General features: G+C 40.0%; 1 protein-coding gene across 2 annotated transcripts in view; it reads right to left on the bottom strand.

The window, feature by feature from the left end:
* Nucleotides 1-16,342, bottom strand: part of acoxl (acyl-CoA oxidase-like) — a 155,832-nt gene that overhangs the window by 66,579 nt on the left and 72,911 nt on the right. For both annotated transcript variants that reach the window (XM_060925370.1, XM_060925371.1), the window contains exons 14-17: nucleotides 12,890-12,999; nucleotides 11,661-11,772; nucleotides 11,354-11,441; nucleotides 4,188-4,258 (exon numbers count right to left, since the gene is read on the bottom strand). In XM_060925370.1, the coding sequence (XP_060781353.1) occupies nucleotides 4,188-4,258; nucleotides 11,354-11,441; nucleotides 11,661-11,772; nucleotides 12,890-12,999 (381 nt within the window). The remainder of the gene's footprint in view (nucleotides 1-4,187; nucleotides 4,259-11,353; nucleotides 11,442-11,660; nucleotides 11,773-12,889; nucleotides 13,000-16,342) is intronic.

Here is a 16,342-nt window from a genome sequence, read left to right as displayed (position 1 = left end):
GCCCTTTTCCAGCCAGCCCTTTCAGTAATGGCCTTTATGTAATGAGTCTAGAATATATTACATTTTCACTTTCTTAAATAACTGATGGAAAATCACATCACATCACATCACATCACATTATCTCTAGCCGCTTTATCCTTCTACAGGGTCGCAGGCAAGCTGGAGCCTATCCCAGCTGACTACGGGCGAAAGGCGGGGTACACCCTGGACAAGTCGCCAGGTCATCACAGGGCTGACACATAGACACAGACAACCATTCACACTCACATTCACACCTACGGTCAATTTAGAGTCACCAGTTAACCTAACCTGCATGTCTTTGGACTGTGGGGGAAACCGGAGCACCCGGAGGAAACCCACGCGGACACGGGGAGAACATGCAAACTCCGCACAGAAAGGCCCTCGCCGGCCCCGGGGCTCGAACCCAGGACCTTCTTGCTGTGAGGCGACAGCGCTAACCACTACACCACCGTGCCGCCCTGATGGAAAATATTTAATTTTTTCCAGAATATTCTAATTGTTTGAGATGCACTAGTATTCGTCCTATTAGTATTTTTAATTGCAAAGTCAATATTTAATTATTCATCAGCAAGTATTTCAAAGAAAATCAAAAACTGAAAAATGCTCCTCACATTTAGTATGTATTCAAACCCCCCCACACACACACACACATTCTGGAAGGTCCAGATAAGGGCTATTGTCTTAATGAGGACACAAATGACTTAGAATTGGCTTTCACTAGTGAAATATAAAAAAAACAGCTCCAATTTTCTGACCAAAAACTACCTCAATTGAACTGCCACTGAACATACCGTCAGTCTGAAGGAAAGGAGTGAAAATGAAGACTTAGGAGCATTCTAAGGAAGTTAAAGGTAACAGAATTTAATTACTTGGGAATAGGGTGAAAATATATTAAAAAATAAAGTTTAAAAGGTTGGACATCCCAAGAAGCTCTGCGGGATCAATAGTCAGGAAGTGGAAGCTGCCATAATACCACCCAAACATTACCTAGACAAGGCCCTCTAATAAAACTCAGTGCAAAAACAGAGACTGATGAGGGAAGCCAAAGTGAGGCCAACAGTCACTCCAAAGGAATTACTTTGGCTGAGAGTGATGTGAAGGTGCACCAGACAACCCTTAAGAGCTCTGAATAACTGAGGACTGTATAGGAGAGCAGCTACAAAGAAACCATTGCTCAAGCATGCCCATAAGAATGCACAAAAGTGGTTCTTGTGCGCGTTTTTTTCTTTCTTCTTTGGTATGATGGGACCAAGCTCAAGATACTGGAAGTTTCAAAGCGCTATGTTGTGGTACAAACTTGATGCAGGCCATACATCAATTAACATCAATTAGATATGGTGGTGACGACATCATGTTCTAGAGATTTTAATTTTCAAACTGATGGGAGAATGAACTGAGTAAAATACAGAGGAATATTAGATTTGAGAAAAATTTCAGCTTTCAACAAGACAATGAACAATCACAAGGCCAAAGCAATGCAGGAGTGTTTAAAAAGGGGGAAAAAAGTGACTATTCTACAGTGGCAAAGACTAGATCGCAATCTTACTGATAATCTCTGGCATTGTTTGAAAACTGCAGTTAACAAATCAACATCCAACTAACCTGAAGAACCTGGAGCATGTGTGAAAATCACTCGCAAATAGTGTGCAAGTCTGGTAGGAACATCCTTAAAGCCGTTTATTAGTCTGTATTAGTCTGAAAGGGTTGAATTCTTATGCAAGTAGCATACTTTAATTTTTTGATTTTATTTTAAAAATCCACCGATTTAAAAAAATAAAATAAAAAATAAAAAGAATTGACAGCAAAATGTCAGCACCTAATTGAGGTGAACCTGATGATACTTTGGGGGGGGGGGGGGGGGGGGGGGTTTGTTGAATACTTTTGCAAGGCACGCATTCTTTTTTTTCTCCTCCGATTCAATATTATCAAAATTATTTTTATTTCCAGTTTTAACAAACACCTACACACATACAATGAGGCTTTGGATAATTCTGAATAATGATAATACAGGATGGTAAACGAGTGTAGGTACATTCAGTCCGTCTCTTTAAGAAACTACATTTCCCATCAGCCAACTTCCGCGTCGACCTACGTCATGCGTGGACGGGATCATCTACGTCACATCCTCCAGGAAGGCATAAACCACCCGGAAACTCCTAGCTCCTCCTCTTTCCATCCGGAGCAGCCGCCTGGACACAAGGAGGAATTGCTCGCTCCTCCCGAGCAAACCAGAAAAAGACCTCTTTCTTGCAAGATCCACGATTTAGCGCGATTTCTTTCTTACCCTTGGCCAAGGTAGACTCCAGAGTCATGCGATTTTTAAACTCAGCTTGAGTTACAACCGGTTTTATTCATATTAGAAGTGACGTCACAACTACCGCCCAAAAGCAGTTTTATTTCAAAGTTAAGAGAGCGGCTGGACCCTTTTTTAACTGAAGCTCTGTGCACATTGTTCTACAAAGATTTTCTTCCCACCAGCTACGAAGTGTCGGATCAAGAATTCTTTTTCTACAGAAGTCTCTATGGGCTCCTGTGAACTCAACCTCTTCCCAGAAATCCCCTGTGCTTCACGGAGATCTCCACAACGGTGAAGACTCCAAAGTCTCAGGACATCTTCTCATAATCTCATGTAAGACTGGCATTTTTGGGCATAATAAAACCTAGTCTTAGGAATTTAGCTTTTATTGAAGTAGTGTGAATTTACACTCAGGAACGGTTCGTTACACTGTAAACACATAGCATGTTGAATTGATTATTGCTTTGTTTTAATAGATAGGCTGTGCATGCTTCTCTTTATTCCTGACTAACACTAATTTCCTTATCACACATTTTGACCTTATCAAGGTTTCAGTGGATTCAGTACTGTTATAAGCTAGTGAAATTAGCCTACGGCTAATTTCTTTTGTCCCATTAGCATCCAAAGCTAAGTGTATTGTCTTAGAAACACGTGGCGGTCCTCCCCCACTCACAAACACACCTTAGCTAGCACCCCTTTGTCTTAGCTTAGCCACACGAGGTTAATCTAGGCCTACACGAACACGTGGTCACCAGGCCTGACACACACACACACAAACACGTGGTCACAGGCCTCACCTGGCCTCACAAATACACCTCAGTTAGCATCCCACGCTAGCTTATTTCTTTTGCTAGGCCATAGGCCTTACCACATGGTCAACTCCTCCCCACAAACACACGTGGAGTTAGCTACCAGAGCTAATCCTTTTTGTAGGCCACACACAAGGCCTCTCTCTCTCCCTACACACAAACACACCTTAGCTAGCTTCCCTTTGTCTTAGCTTAGCCACACAAGGCTAATTTCTTTGTTCTCCTCAAATCCCACATGGTGATCCCTACACCACGTGGACACACACGAACATACCTAGCTAGCATCCCACACTAGCCTTCTGCTTAGGCCATAGGGCCTTTCTCACACACACACACACGCGCACACCTCACTGTTTGTATATATTTCAACTGCCATTATCCATTTTTATCTTTGTTATAATAAATTCATTTATTATTGAAACTGTGTGTTTATTTGTGTTCCAATATCTCTGAAGTCCCCAATCTCCAAAGAATTCTAAAAGGTGCATATGATTTATGTAATATGGTAAGTGATCATAATAATTTGGAATATACCATAATTTAGCTGTTTGGTAATTTATTATTAAGCACCAAAATTAATGGTATTAATTAATGAGACTGATTCCATGAGTGATTTAATGATAACATGAGACTGATTCAATGAAAATGATTCACTGAAAACGATTCAAATGAGACTGATTAAGTTTAATTATTAACCTTCAGATTTAATGAAATTGATCACTCAATTACCCAAATGCACCTACACGAGGACGGCACACAAGTTCTGCATACAGGGTGACGAGAAGAAACGGAATCAATACCTTTGTTCCCTCAACACTGTACAGACACATCCAAAATTTTTGTCTGGTCAACACAGCTGCTCTGAATTATTATTATTTTTTTCCACTACTCAAGAACTCAAATCGTAAAACCTCGAGCTGTCAATTGTGGGCAAAAGTTGTTGTTTGTGGTGCTAGTTTGTGAGAACTTTCCATAGACTCTGTGCAATGAGTCGGAAGAAGAATAGAGTGGCGTGAGAGATTGTGAACTGATAAATGGAAACCTGGTTTTTTCACACATACCTTCTTTAACAAGGCTTGATCGTTGTTCACTTGGCACTCTTGCACTGCCAGCGCAAACTGCTCCAAAGTCACTAGGTTGGAATTAAACAGTGTGAATGTGAGGCGGTTAAACTGTGTAAAAAGCAAATCATATCATGGTTCCTGCAATGCAGAGCTTACTACTGTACTCCTGTGAGTGAGAACAGCTTATTTCCAACATAGAAACACTTTACTGGCATTCATTATGTGAATCAGTGAAATCTTCAGAGCAACCAATATAAAGAATAATGTTTATTAAACAATAACATGCTCTATTAAAAAAATATGCTAGTAAATCTAAAACTCGTGTTTGAAACTTATATTAACTGATAAGAAAAAGCACAGAATAAAATGGTAATGTGGCTTTAGACTAAATATTCTCTCCAGCATCTGTCAGATGAGATTCATATTCGTGTGTGCATTTGTATGTGTACGTGTCTGTGTGTTTGTGTGTGTGTGGGAGGAAGATGAGAGAATGGAAATTTGGTATGGGGAGATATCAGCTCAAACACAGACACGCAAGCACAGCATGCACTCATAAGAACAAGCAGAACGAAACAGTGCACATTATGTCTTTAACCTAATTAGCATTTAATGATTCTCATTATAACATTATACATTTCACAAGCAAAAACAAGGCACAAGAAGGCCGTACTGTACAGTGGTGCTTGGAAGTTTGTGAACCCTTTACAATTTTCTATATTTCTGCATAAATATGACCTAAAACATCAGATTTTCACACAAGTCCTAAAAGTAGATAAAAGAGAACCCAATTAAACAAATGAGACAAAAATATTATACTTGGCCATTTATTTATTGAGGAAAATTATCCAATATTACATATCTGTGAGTGGCAAAAGTATGTGAACCTCTAGGATTAACAGTTCATTTGAAGGTGAAATGAGAGTCAGGTATTTTCTATCAATGGGATGACAATCAGGTGTGAGTGGGCACCCTGTTTTATTTAAAAGAACAGGGATCTATCAAAGTCTGATCTTCACAACATGTTTGTGGAAGTGTATCATGGCACGAACAAAGGAGATTTCTGAGGGCCTCAGAAAAAGCGTTGCTGATGCTCATCACACTGGAAAAGGTTATGAAACCATCTCTAAAGAGTTTGGACTCCACCAATCCACAGTCAGACAGATTGTGTACAGATGGAGGAAATTCAAGACCATTGTTACCCTCCCCAGGAGTGGTCGACCAACAAAGATCACTCCAAGAGCAAGGCGTGTAATAGACGGTGAGGTCACAAAGGACCCCAGGGTAACTTCTAAGCAACTGAAGGCCTCTCTCACATTAGCCACTGTTCATGAGTCCACCATCAGGAGAACACTGAACAACAATGGTGTGCATGGCAGGGTTGCAAGGAGAAAGCCACTACTCTCCAAAAAGAACATTGCTGCTGGTCTGCAGTTTACTAAAGATCACATGGACAAGCCAGAAGGCTATTGGAAAAATGTTTTATGGACAGATGGGACCAAAATAGAACTTTGCAGTTTAAATGAGAGGCGTTATGTTTGGAGAAAGGAAAACACTGCATTCCAGAACAAGAACCTTATCCCATCTATGAAACATGGTGGTGGTAGTATCATGGTTTGGGCCTGTTTTGCTGCATCTGGGCTAGCACGGCTTGCCATCATTGATGGAACAATGAATTCTGAATTATACCAGCAAATTCTAAAGGAAAAGGTCCGGACCTTAATCCAATCAAGATGTTGTGGAAGGACCTGAAGCAAACAGTTCATGTGAGGAAACCCACCAACATTCCAGAGTTGAAGCTGTCCTGTACGGAGGAATGGACTAAAACTCTCCAAGCCGGTGTGCAGGAATGATCAACAGTTGCCGGAAGCGTTTAGTTGCAGTTATTGCTGCACAAGGGGGTCACACCAGATACTGAAAGCAAAGGTTCACATACTTTTGCCACTCACAGACATATAATATTGGATCATTTCCCCTCAATAAATAAACGACCAAGTATAATATTTTTGTCGCATTTGTTTAACTGGGTTCTCTTTATCTACTTTTAGGACTTGTGTGAAAATCTGATGTCATATTTTTGCAGAAATATAGAAAATTCTAAAGGGTTCACAAACTTTCAAGCACCACTGTAGATATTTTGTTTATTCTTGACCACTGGCCCAAGTGGTAACACGACACATAGTGGCAAAAATGTGAAAGGTTTGGGTTTGAACAAATATATTATTAAGAGACATGGTTAAGCATTCTGCTGTGATCTCCAAGCAAATTAGTTCGATTCATTTGCATGAAGAACCCAACTTTGTGAAACGTAGCACATTTTTGTCATGACATACAGTACTATCTGATTTCATTTACATATATCAGATCATCTTTGAGGAGCAGAAATTAACCCAAAGCATAAATGGAAATTCATGCAAGAAAAAAAAAGTACAGCATCTGACCTTGTGTAATGAGAAAGCTATTGGTATTACTGAGACTGCCGAGTAGTATGTAAATAAATTCCTTAATTTTTAAAAGGTTTCAATGGGTTTCTGCAGATATTATGCTTTGTTTGCATGAAGAAACACAGCAGGTCAGATGTGTGCGCGTTTTTACAGTGCGTCTTAAAGCTGGTGTGGATAAACATTGGTTAAAAATATAACCCCATATCAGAAAAAGTTGGGCCAGTATGGAAAATGTAAATAAAAAAAAAGAAAGCAGCAATTCCTAAATTTACTTTGACTTGTATTTCATTGCAGACTATATGAAGCCAAGATAATTTGTCTGGTCAATTTCATTTCATTTGTTAATATACATCCATTCCTGTGTTTCAGGCCTGCAGCACATTCTAAAAAAAAAAAGTTGGGATAGGGGCAATGTAAGGAGATAAACCAATTAAATAATGATGTGATTTGTAACAGGTGATGCCAACAGGTGACTGTAATCATGATTTGGTACAAGATCAGTATCCAGGAAAGGGCTAGTCTTTGAGAAGCAAAGATGGGCCAAGGATCTCTAGTTTGTCAACAACTGCATGAGAAAATTATTGAAATATTTAAAAGCCAATGTTCCCCCAAGAAAGATAGGAAGGGATTTGGATATTTAACCCTCTACAGTACATAATTAAATGATTCAAAGAATCTGGAGGAATTTCAGTGTGTAAAGGGCAAGGGCACAAGCCTAAGCTGATCCCTCAGATGGCACTGCATCAAGAACTGTCATTCATCTATCGCTGATATAACCACATGGGCTTGGGATTACTTTGGCAAACCTTTGTCAAGCACTACAATACAGAGTTACAACCACAAATGCCAGTTAAAACTTTACTATGCAAAGAGCAAGCTTTATGTTAACTGTGCTCAGAAGCACTGTCGACTTCTCTGGGTTCGGAGGCATCTGGGATGGACCATCACCAGTGTTGTGTGTAACGCATTACAAAGTAACGCGTTACAGTAACATAACTACTTTTTTCGGGTGAAAAGTAGTGTAACGCGCCACCACCAAAAATTTGGTAATGAAACGTAGTTCCTTTTCCAATTCGGTACAATGTTACTTTCCGTAGGGACATATTTGACGGCAACACCGCTTCTCAGCTTCACGCTTGCACAATAGTCTCTCATTTCACACAGCTCTCATTTCACACAGTAGGGCATAAGTAGAGGCTGATGGCATGATGAAGAGAGCAAGCAGCGAGAAGCAGCCAACAATAACTTTTGAGGGATGGAAGTATTCTCATTACTTTGAGCTCATTGAAACAAAGGGGAGGAATGTGAGTGTTAGGTGTAAACTCTGCCCTGGCCAGAAAGTTTTATCCACTGCCATTAATTCAACTGCTAACCTTTCTAAGCATTTGAAAGGAAAACATGCTAACATGAAGCTTGTAGCTCAGGATCCACGGGGAAATGATGGGCCAAGCCCAAATAAGCAGCTAAAACTTCATTTTCACGCGGTAAGTAAACAACAGTTGGACAAACTTGTGGCTTCATTCATCGTTGAAGAAATATTGCCCATCAATACTGTCGAATCTCCCAGTTTCAGAAAGATACTTAGCAAGATACCGATAACAGGAGACAGACGCCCATGGTCAGATTGTAAAACTTTTACACACTATCTGGATGAATGTTATCTGAAAATGGAGACTGAATTAAAGACATCTTTCGAGAGTTTGCAGTATGTGTCAACCACAGCGAATATATGGAGTAGCCATAACAGAAGCTTTTTGGGAATCACTGTGCACTGGATCAATCCACAAAACTTTAATCGTGAGAAAGCTGCCATCACTTGCAGAAGAATTAAGGGAAGGCATACATATGATGTTATAGGCTTTGAATTGGAACAAATTCACTCAGCGTTTGGCCTTTCACATAGGATCACCGCCACCGTTACAGACAATGGGTCGAATTTTGTTAAAGCTTTTAAGATGTATGCACCCCCCCCCGAGCCTGACAAGGAGGAAGATGAAGAGCAATGTGTAGTTTTCACAGATATGGAAGAGTTGCATGGCACCACAGAGGGTCAGTTTTCTCTTCCTCCACATTTTAGGTGTGCCTCGCATACGCTCAACTTGATCTCATACAATGACATCGACAAATGGCTGTCAAACAGTGACTCAAAAATTGTGTACAGGAGTGCCACGACGAAGTGCACTGCTCTTTGGACAAAGGAAAGCCGTTCTACCGTGGCCTCTGAGACCGTCGATGAAATATGTGGGGAAAAAATTATTGTGCCTACATCAACAAGGTGGAATTAATACCACGATGCCTTGTCCCATATCATTGACATGCCGGCCCAGGATTTGAATACGCTTTGTACGAGACTGGACTGCAGAGCCCCGACAGAGTGCGAACATCTATTTCTAAAAGAATACTGCACTGTTTTGAAACCGCTGACAGTAGCACTTGACATCTTGCAAGGCGAAGATAACTGTTACTATGGGAGTCTTCTACCAACCCTGGAGATCCTGATGACCAGGACGCTGGCTGTTCAAAATGGACTGTCGAGGATGACCGCAGGCCTACCGGGGGTAATTGTATAGGTAAGCCAATTCTTAATATTCTAACTTAAAAGTTAGTAGCCTAGACATATGCTTATCCATAACATGCATTTCTTGGTAAATATTCTAAATTTTGATACATGCATTAATTACGCTTCGATAGAGTGAGTCATGTGCCTGAAAATAGGCTTAGGCTATGTCTTTTCATTTTGTCCTAGGCTATCAAGACACGATTTGCACCAGTGTTGGAGAGCAGCAAAGCTTTATTGGCTGCCTTGACGTTGCCGAAATTTAAAGTACGATGGATGGGGCAGCGGAGCGGCGAGAAGAAGTGTGTGCGCTTCTCGTCGCGGAGTGTTGCACTATACCACAGGATGCAGAGCCGGCCGAGAATAAAAACCGAGAAGTTGCTGCACACAGCAGTGCCAATGAGAAGGACTTTTTTCTTTTGATGATGAGGAGGATGAAATCATGTCCTTTAGCGCAGATGCAGAGGTACTTGAGTACATGAGATCAGGCTCAGAGTTAGGAGTCCTCAACCGCTTCCCCCGAGTGAAAGCTGTGTTCATGAAATACAACACTGCCACACCATCCAGTGCACCAGTGGAAAGGCTGTTCAGCCTGGGAGGTCTTGTGCTGACCCTCAGAAGAAACAGACTTTCCGATAAACGTTTTGAAAGACTACTCCTGATGAGGTATAATCACACATTTTGTGCTGATCTAGAATACGTTGACTGCCACCCATGCTATAGCTTTGGCCTTTGCACAATACTTTTTTTTTCTATCTTTTTCTTGCCATGATCACAATGTGAAGAAGGGTAAGCAGTAGCCTTTTTTAATGTTGGGGCTAGTTTTATGTTAAGTTGTAGGCCTATTATGCCATTTTATTTTATTTACTCAAGCCATCAACATCAAACTATTTTGAGGTTATTCTATTTTTCTGTTGGATTTATATGAGGCATGTTTTATTTTGAGACATATGAGCCATTTTGAGGTTGTCATCACGTTCCTAAGGAGCCTATATTGAGGCTGTGATTTGCTGCTGTTTCACAGGGCTTTGGTGGTGAAGCCTGTAGCCAAATATGTTCATGTCTAGTGCAGAATAAAGAGCATAAAAGAAATGCCTGTTATGTCATCAATAGAACTTTCTGTAGGCGGCCTACAGTAGGCCTATACATTTAGGAACAATGTGGAGTACTGCCCAGACTCAAGCAACACAAAAGTAACGTAAAAGTAACGAATAACGTAAAAAGTTACTTTACATAGAAGGTAACTAAGTAAAGTAACGGATTACTTTTTAAAGAAGTAACGAGTAAACACTACTTTTTAAAAGTAACTTCCTCAACACTGACCATCACACAGTGGGAAATGTATGCTGTAGTCAGTATTCCAGGCCTTTATTTTTGGAAGAAATGGGCAAAGAATGCAGAAAAGTACGCCGAGCTTTTGGAGCAACATATACTGCCTTCAAAACTACACTTTTTCCAGCAATATTTCAACAAGACACTGCAAAACCACATTCTGCACACAAAGGCATGGCTACGAAAGGAGAGGGTACTTGTCCCGTCTGTCCCCAATAGAGAACGTATGGTGAATTTTGAAATGAAAAATATGGCAACCATGTACTGTTGCACACTTTAAGACCTGTTTGCAGGAAGAATGGGACAAAACACCTGAAATGCTTCATTACTTGGTGTCTTCAGTCCCTAAACATCTTTTCAGTGTTGTGAGAAGGAATGGCAACATTACAAAGTGGTAACTGCTTTACTGTCCCAAGTTTTTTTGAATGCGTTGCAAGAATCAAAATTGAAATGTATTTATTTTGAAAAGACACATCAAATACTTTTTCTGATTTGGGGTTATATGCTACTAAAAGATGCTTTGTAAAAGCTTTTGTTGTTAACTAGACTTTACTGGCCATAACCGAGCTGCCTGTTTGTATTTGCTATAAAACAATTGGGTCTGTTGTATCGAGTTATTAATTAGGTTGTGTGCCAATATAAAATGTTGAATATTCACTGGGTGTTAAGAAATGGGACAAGACTTAAGACACTGCTTTAAGTTAGTAGAAATACAGTCTTATCAGTACATCTGTGCCAAGAGACAGTTTTAGGAGACGGTAACACACAAGCATGGACGTGGTTAATGTCACCTCCACAAAGCCCTACAACAAAAACATGGTGTGAAGTATTACCTCTGTGTATATGTGCCAGGGCAAGGCCAGTCACATGATGCAGGCATGAGTTCCAAGCACTGAAAAACTCTTCTTTGTTCTTCTGTACCTGCTCAAGATAATATCAGAATTAGAGATTAGTTATAATTATAGATTATTTGCTAATGCAACAAGACACTCTTTTCATAAGGGTGTATGTGTTATATCCGCTAAGTTCAGTAAACAACCACCCGCCATCAGCCACACCTCCACAAAATAAATAACAGCTGAAAACATGTACAGGAAACTTTTTTTTCCCCCCCTCTGAGAGGGCCTCATTGACACGGACCTTAGTGTGAAGGCGTGCAGCAAGGCTACGCTGTAAGACCCTCTCCCTGTAGTTCAAGACATTCAGCAGGAAGCTCAGGTCTCCTACTTTATTTACAAAGAAACTAGGAAAACTGTTGAAGAGAAATTTTTAAATTAGCAAAGTGTAGCAAAATCAATACTTTTGCTCCAGAGCCAGAAAAAAAAAAATTAAATTTAGTATTTGTTAGCCTCATAAACTTACTATTCTGTCACTCATTTTAAGACACATTTACTACTACTAACTACTAAGAACACAATTGTCTACCTTTCATTCATTCTATTTCTGAAGAACTGCTTGCTTCCAAGCTAGGGTTCATGCAAAACCACTATGTCCTATTATCTAATGACTAGAAAACCAAAAACCACACCATCTCTATTTATTCCTGAGTTTTGTATAATCCAGCACAGAGGTTCCTGTTCATTATTATTACTGTTAGCCTTTCTTTATTACTTTAATATGCAAGTTTTACCTTGCTGAGTAGATATGGAACGTGTTCCAGACTAATATAGAAATATGATAATTGAGTTAGGCGGAGTTTCTTGGAAGACTACAACATTTGATACATTGCATTTTACATTTACCTCCTGTACATTTTTTTTAAACACAAATTGACTTAAAATTAACACAGGATACAATTGAGCAGTTTAGAGATTAAGGACCTTGTTCAAGCGCCCAACAGTGGCAGCTAGGTGGTCCTGAGATTTGAACTCCTGAGCCATTCTTGGGCCTCTGTGTATCCCAGTATAATGATACCTTAACTACTGAGCTGCCACTGCCCACCACTGAACTATGAGGAGCCACGGCCTGAAGGTTAGAGAAGCAGCCTTGGGCCCAAAGGGTTGCCGGTTTGATTCCTGGGACCAGCAGGAAAAATGCGAGGGGAGTTGAGTGCACTTTCCCCTTCCCTCTGTATCATGGCTGAAGTGCCCTTGACAAATTGCACATAACCCCTACTTGCTCCCTGGGCGATGTAGCATAGCTGCCCACTGCTCTGGGCGTGTGCGTGCTCAGTGCTCACTTGTGTGTGCATGCGTGTGCTCACTGCTTCAAATTGGTTAAATGCAGAGGTGGAATTTCACTGTGCTTGAGTGTACGTGAAAGGCTGAACTATCGAGCAATAGCAAACAATGTGTATTGAGGCTCTTTACAAATGGTGAGCTTTATTCTGTAACATGTGAACTGAACACAGATGCAAAGGCAATTTGGACCTGGTTCTGAGGCTGTCGGAAGCATAACTGGTCCATTTTTTGATAAGTCCAGACACCATGCTTTTCCCAATCTGCCTGGAGTACTGGCTCAAAAGTTCACGAACCACCACCTATAAATGTAAGAGAAAGAAGCAAAAACATTTTCTCCCAATTTGGTGACTATGACTGCTACCAACTGGGGAATGTGAAGACAAATACATGCTCCCCTAAGATATATAAAACCAGCCAAAGGCATCCATTTCAACTGCTGCTCATGCTGTGTAACAAGACAGTGTAACAAGAGTGTAACACACTCGGAGCAAAGTGCTATCTGCCCTCTTGAACAAACAGCCATGTGAAAAAATAAATATGTAAACATCTATTTAAACAAGCAAACATTTCACCCTTTTGATACAGTGCCTACAGATAAAAGGAGAAATACTTTAACAAAACAGCAAGGAAAATCAGATTTTCAATAATGTATTCAGTAAAAATATCAATAGATGCAATATTCTTCTGTGGAGAAAGTAAGTGCACCCTTGGTTTCAGAAGTTAGTAGTGCCCTCTTTAACTGAAATAACTTCTTGTAGGCGTTTTACATAATTGTCCACCAGTCTCCAATATCGGCTTACTGAAATTTGTGACCACTCTTCCATGCAAAATTCCTTCAGGTGCAAGATGTTTGAGGGTTTCCTTGCATGTACTGCCCTTTTCAAATCTCCCCACAACATGTCAATGGGGTTCAACTTTGATTAGGCCATTCCATAACCCTCCATCTCTTACAAGTGTGCTTTAGATCATTATCTTGTTGAAAGGTCCACCTCCGGTTCATTTTTTTGAACAGACAGCCTTACAGTTGTGTTCAGGAGTTTACATACAATGACATAAATGTCATCTTGGATACAGTATGAATGTCATGGCAATATTTGGGCTTTCAGTAATTTATTTGAACTGTTCTTTTTCTGTGGCAGAATGATTGAACACCATACATCTTTAATTAAAAAAAAAAAAAAAACACACTAGAATTTGGTGGTTAAGTTTGAATTTTCTTTGGGTTTTCTGATATCAATACAGGGTCAAAAATGTACATACGCTCATTTAGATTATTCATTCAGAGGTGCTGAAACTTCCAAAATCTCTTATCCTGCCAAAGCCAAGGTCTCTTAACATCCGGTTAGTGATCATGATTGACTACAGCTGGTAGCTTCTCTGTGCCTTCATAAAAAGGGTTTGTTTACAGCATTCATTGGATTGATCAACACAGTAAAATGGGAAAGTCCAAGGAGCTCAGTGCAGATCTGAGAAAGAGGACTGCAGATATATACAACTCCGGAATGTCTCTTGGAGCCATTTCTAAACAACTGCAAATTCCAAGATCAGTTCAAACAATTGTATCCAAGTTATTGTGAGGTGTAGTCGCTTTGCTTCAAGAAAACCCAAACCATCACCCTCAGCTGAAAGGAAAATGGCTTGGATGGTCAGGAACAACCCAGGAACCACCATGGCACAGCCCTGCCATAAACTGGAAGCTGATGGATTGCTGTCTACAGTTCAGATCACCATGGACTAAGCGGCTGCTATTCAAGAAATAATCCCCTGCTCCAAAATTGACACCCTCAAGCTTACCTAAAGCTGACCACACAGACAAAGAAAAAGCCTTCTGGAGGATAGTTGTATGATCAGATGAGACAAAAGATTGAGTTGTTTGGCCACAATGACCACCATGTACAGAGGGACACTGTACCAGCTGGTGGTGGTGGTAGGATCATCATGCTCTGGGGCTGTTTTACTGCCAGTGGAACCAGTTCATTGCACAAAGTGGATGGAATAATGAAGGAGGACTACCTCAGAATTCTTCAGCATAAACCATCAGAAACTTGAACACGACTTGGGAGTTACAACAGGACAATGAACCCAAAACATGCATCAAAGCTGGTTGTGGAGGATAAAGCAGGCTAATATTAAGCTTAAAACAAGTCCTGACTTTAACCCTATTGAAAATATATGGACCGTGCTTATAAGTCGAGTCCATGCCAAGAAAAAAAATAATTAATTAAACTCTACCAATTCTACCATAAAGAGTCGTGAAATATCCAACCAGAATTCTGCCAGAAGCTTGTTCATGGTAAACAAAAAATGTTTGATCAAGGCGAATCTTGCGAAGAGACCTTTTACCCAAATATTGTGTGCTGTATGTATATTTTTTTTTACCCTGTATGTATAATTTTGACCCTGTGTTGATTTCAGAAAACCCAAAGAAAATTAAAACTCGTGCACCAAATTCTAGTGTTTTTTTTTTTATTAAAGATGCATGTTGTACAACCATTCTGCCACAGAAAAAAGTTCAAAGAAATTACTGGACAGCCCAAATATTGCCATGACATTTGTATCCAAGATGACATTCATGCCACTGTATGTAAACTTCTGACCACAACTGTACATCATCTTCAAGCACTCTTTGACATAATTTCAGAATTCATAGATGAATCAATGAACGCAAGCTTCCCAGTCCCTGAGGCAGTGAAGCAACCCCAAACCATACTGTAACATTTCCACCATCATGATTCACAGTTGGTATGAGGTTCTTCTCCTGAAAAACTGTCTATGGTCTGCACCACACGTGTATTATTACTGTGGCCAAACAATTTTTACCTTTGATTCGTCTGTCCAGAGCACGTTATTCCAAAAAGACCCAGTCGTTGCTTACATGTTCAGTTGCAAACTGTAGTCTTGCTTTAACATTCCTTTTGGACAGCAAAGGCTTTTTCTTGTACACTTCCCATGCAGGTCAAGTTTGTCCAATCTCTTTCCGACTGTAGATGTACGCACTTCCACACCAACAGTTGCAAGAGTTACCTGCAGATCCAATGATGAAATTTTGTCTTGGAGATTTCTTTTAGCATCAAAATGTCTGCTTTTGGGCTGAATTTGCTGGGGTAGCCAGTCCTGGACAAATTGGCAGTTGTTTGAAATCTATGCCACTTGTAGATTTTCCTTACAGTGGAATGATTTATTTCTAATAATTTAGAGATCTTTTTAAATCCCTTGCCAGATTCATAGGCACCCACAATCTTTTTTCCAATGTCCTTAGAGAGCTCTTTAGATCTTGGCATGACGACACCACACACTTCAATAGCAAAAAGAACACCAGACCCCAGATGTCAGGTTTAAATAAGACACATTCCACCTGCAGGAGGTTCTAATTAATGGCACCTAATCTGGAAAACCAGATTCTAATTTTATGGACTTGAAAGTATGAAAAATGTAAGGTTGTACTTACTTTTTTTGACCGATTTTTTTTAATTATGAAAATGACAACAAAATGTCAATTTTATGTCATTTATTGGAGAATATTACCTTTATCTGTAGGCACTGCATTAAAGAGCATGAAATGTTTGCTTTTTGAATATGTTGGGAAAAGTCTACAATTTCCATGGAATGTACTTATTTTTTTTCACATGATTGTACATGAGT

This window comes from Neoarius graeffei, chromosome 7 (genome assembly GCF_027579695.1).
Source record: "Neoarius graeffei isolate fNeoGra1 chromosome 7, fNeoGra1.pri, whole genome shotgun sequence".
NCBI classification, from domain to species: Eukaryota; Metazoa; Chordata; class Actinopteri; order Siluriformes; family Ariidae; genus Neoarius; species Neoarius graeffei.
This window is presented reverse-complemented; position numbering and strand designations above follow the sequence as displayed.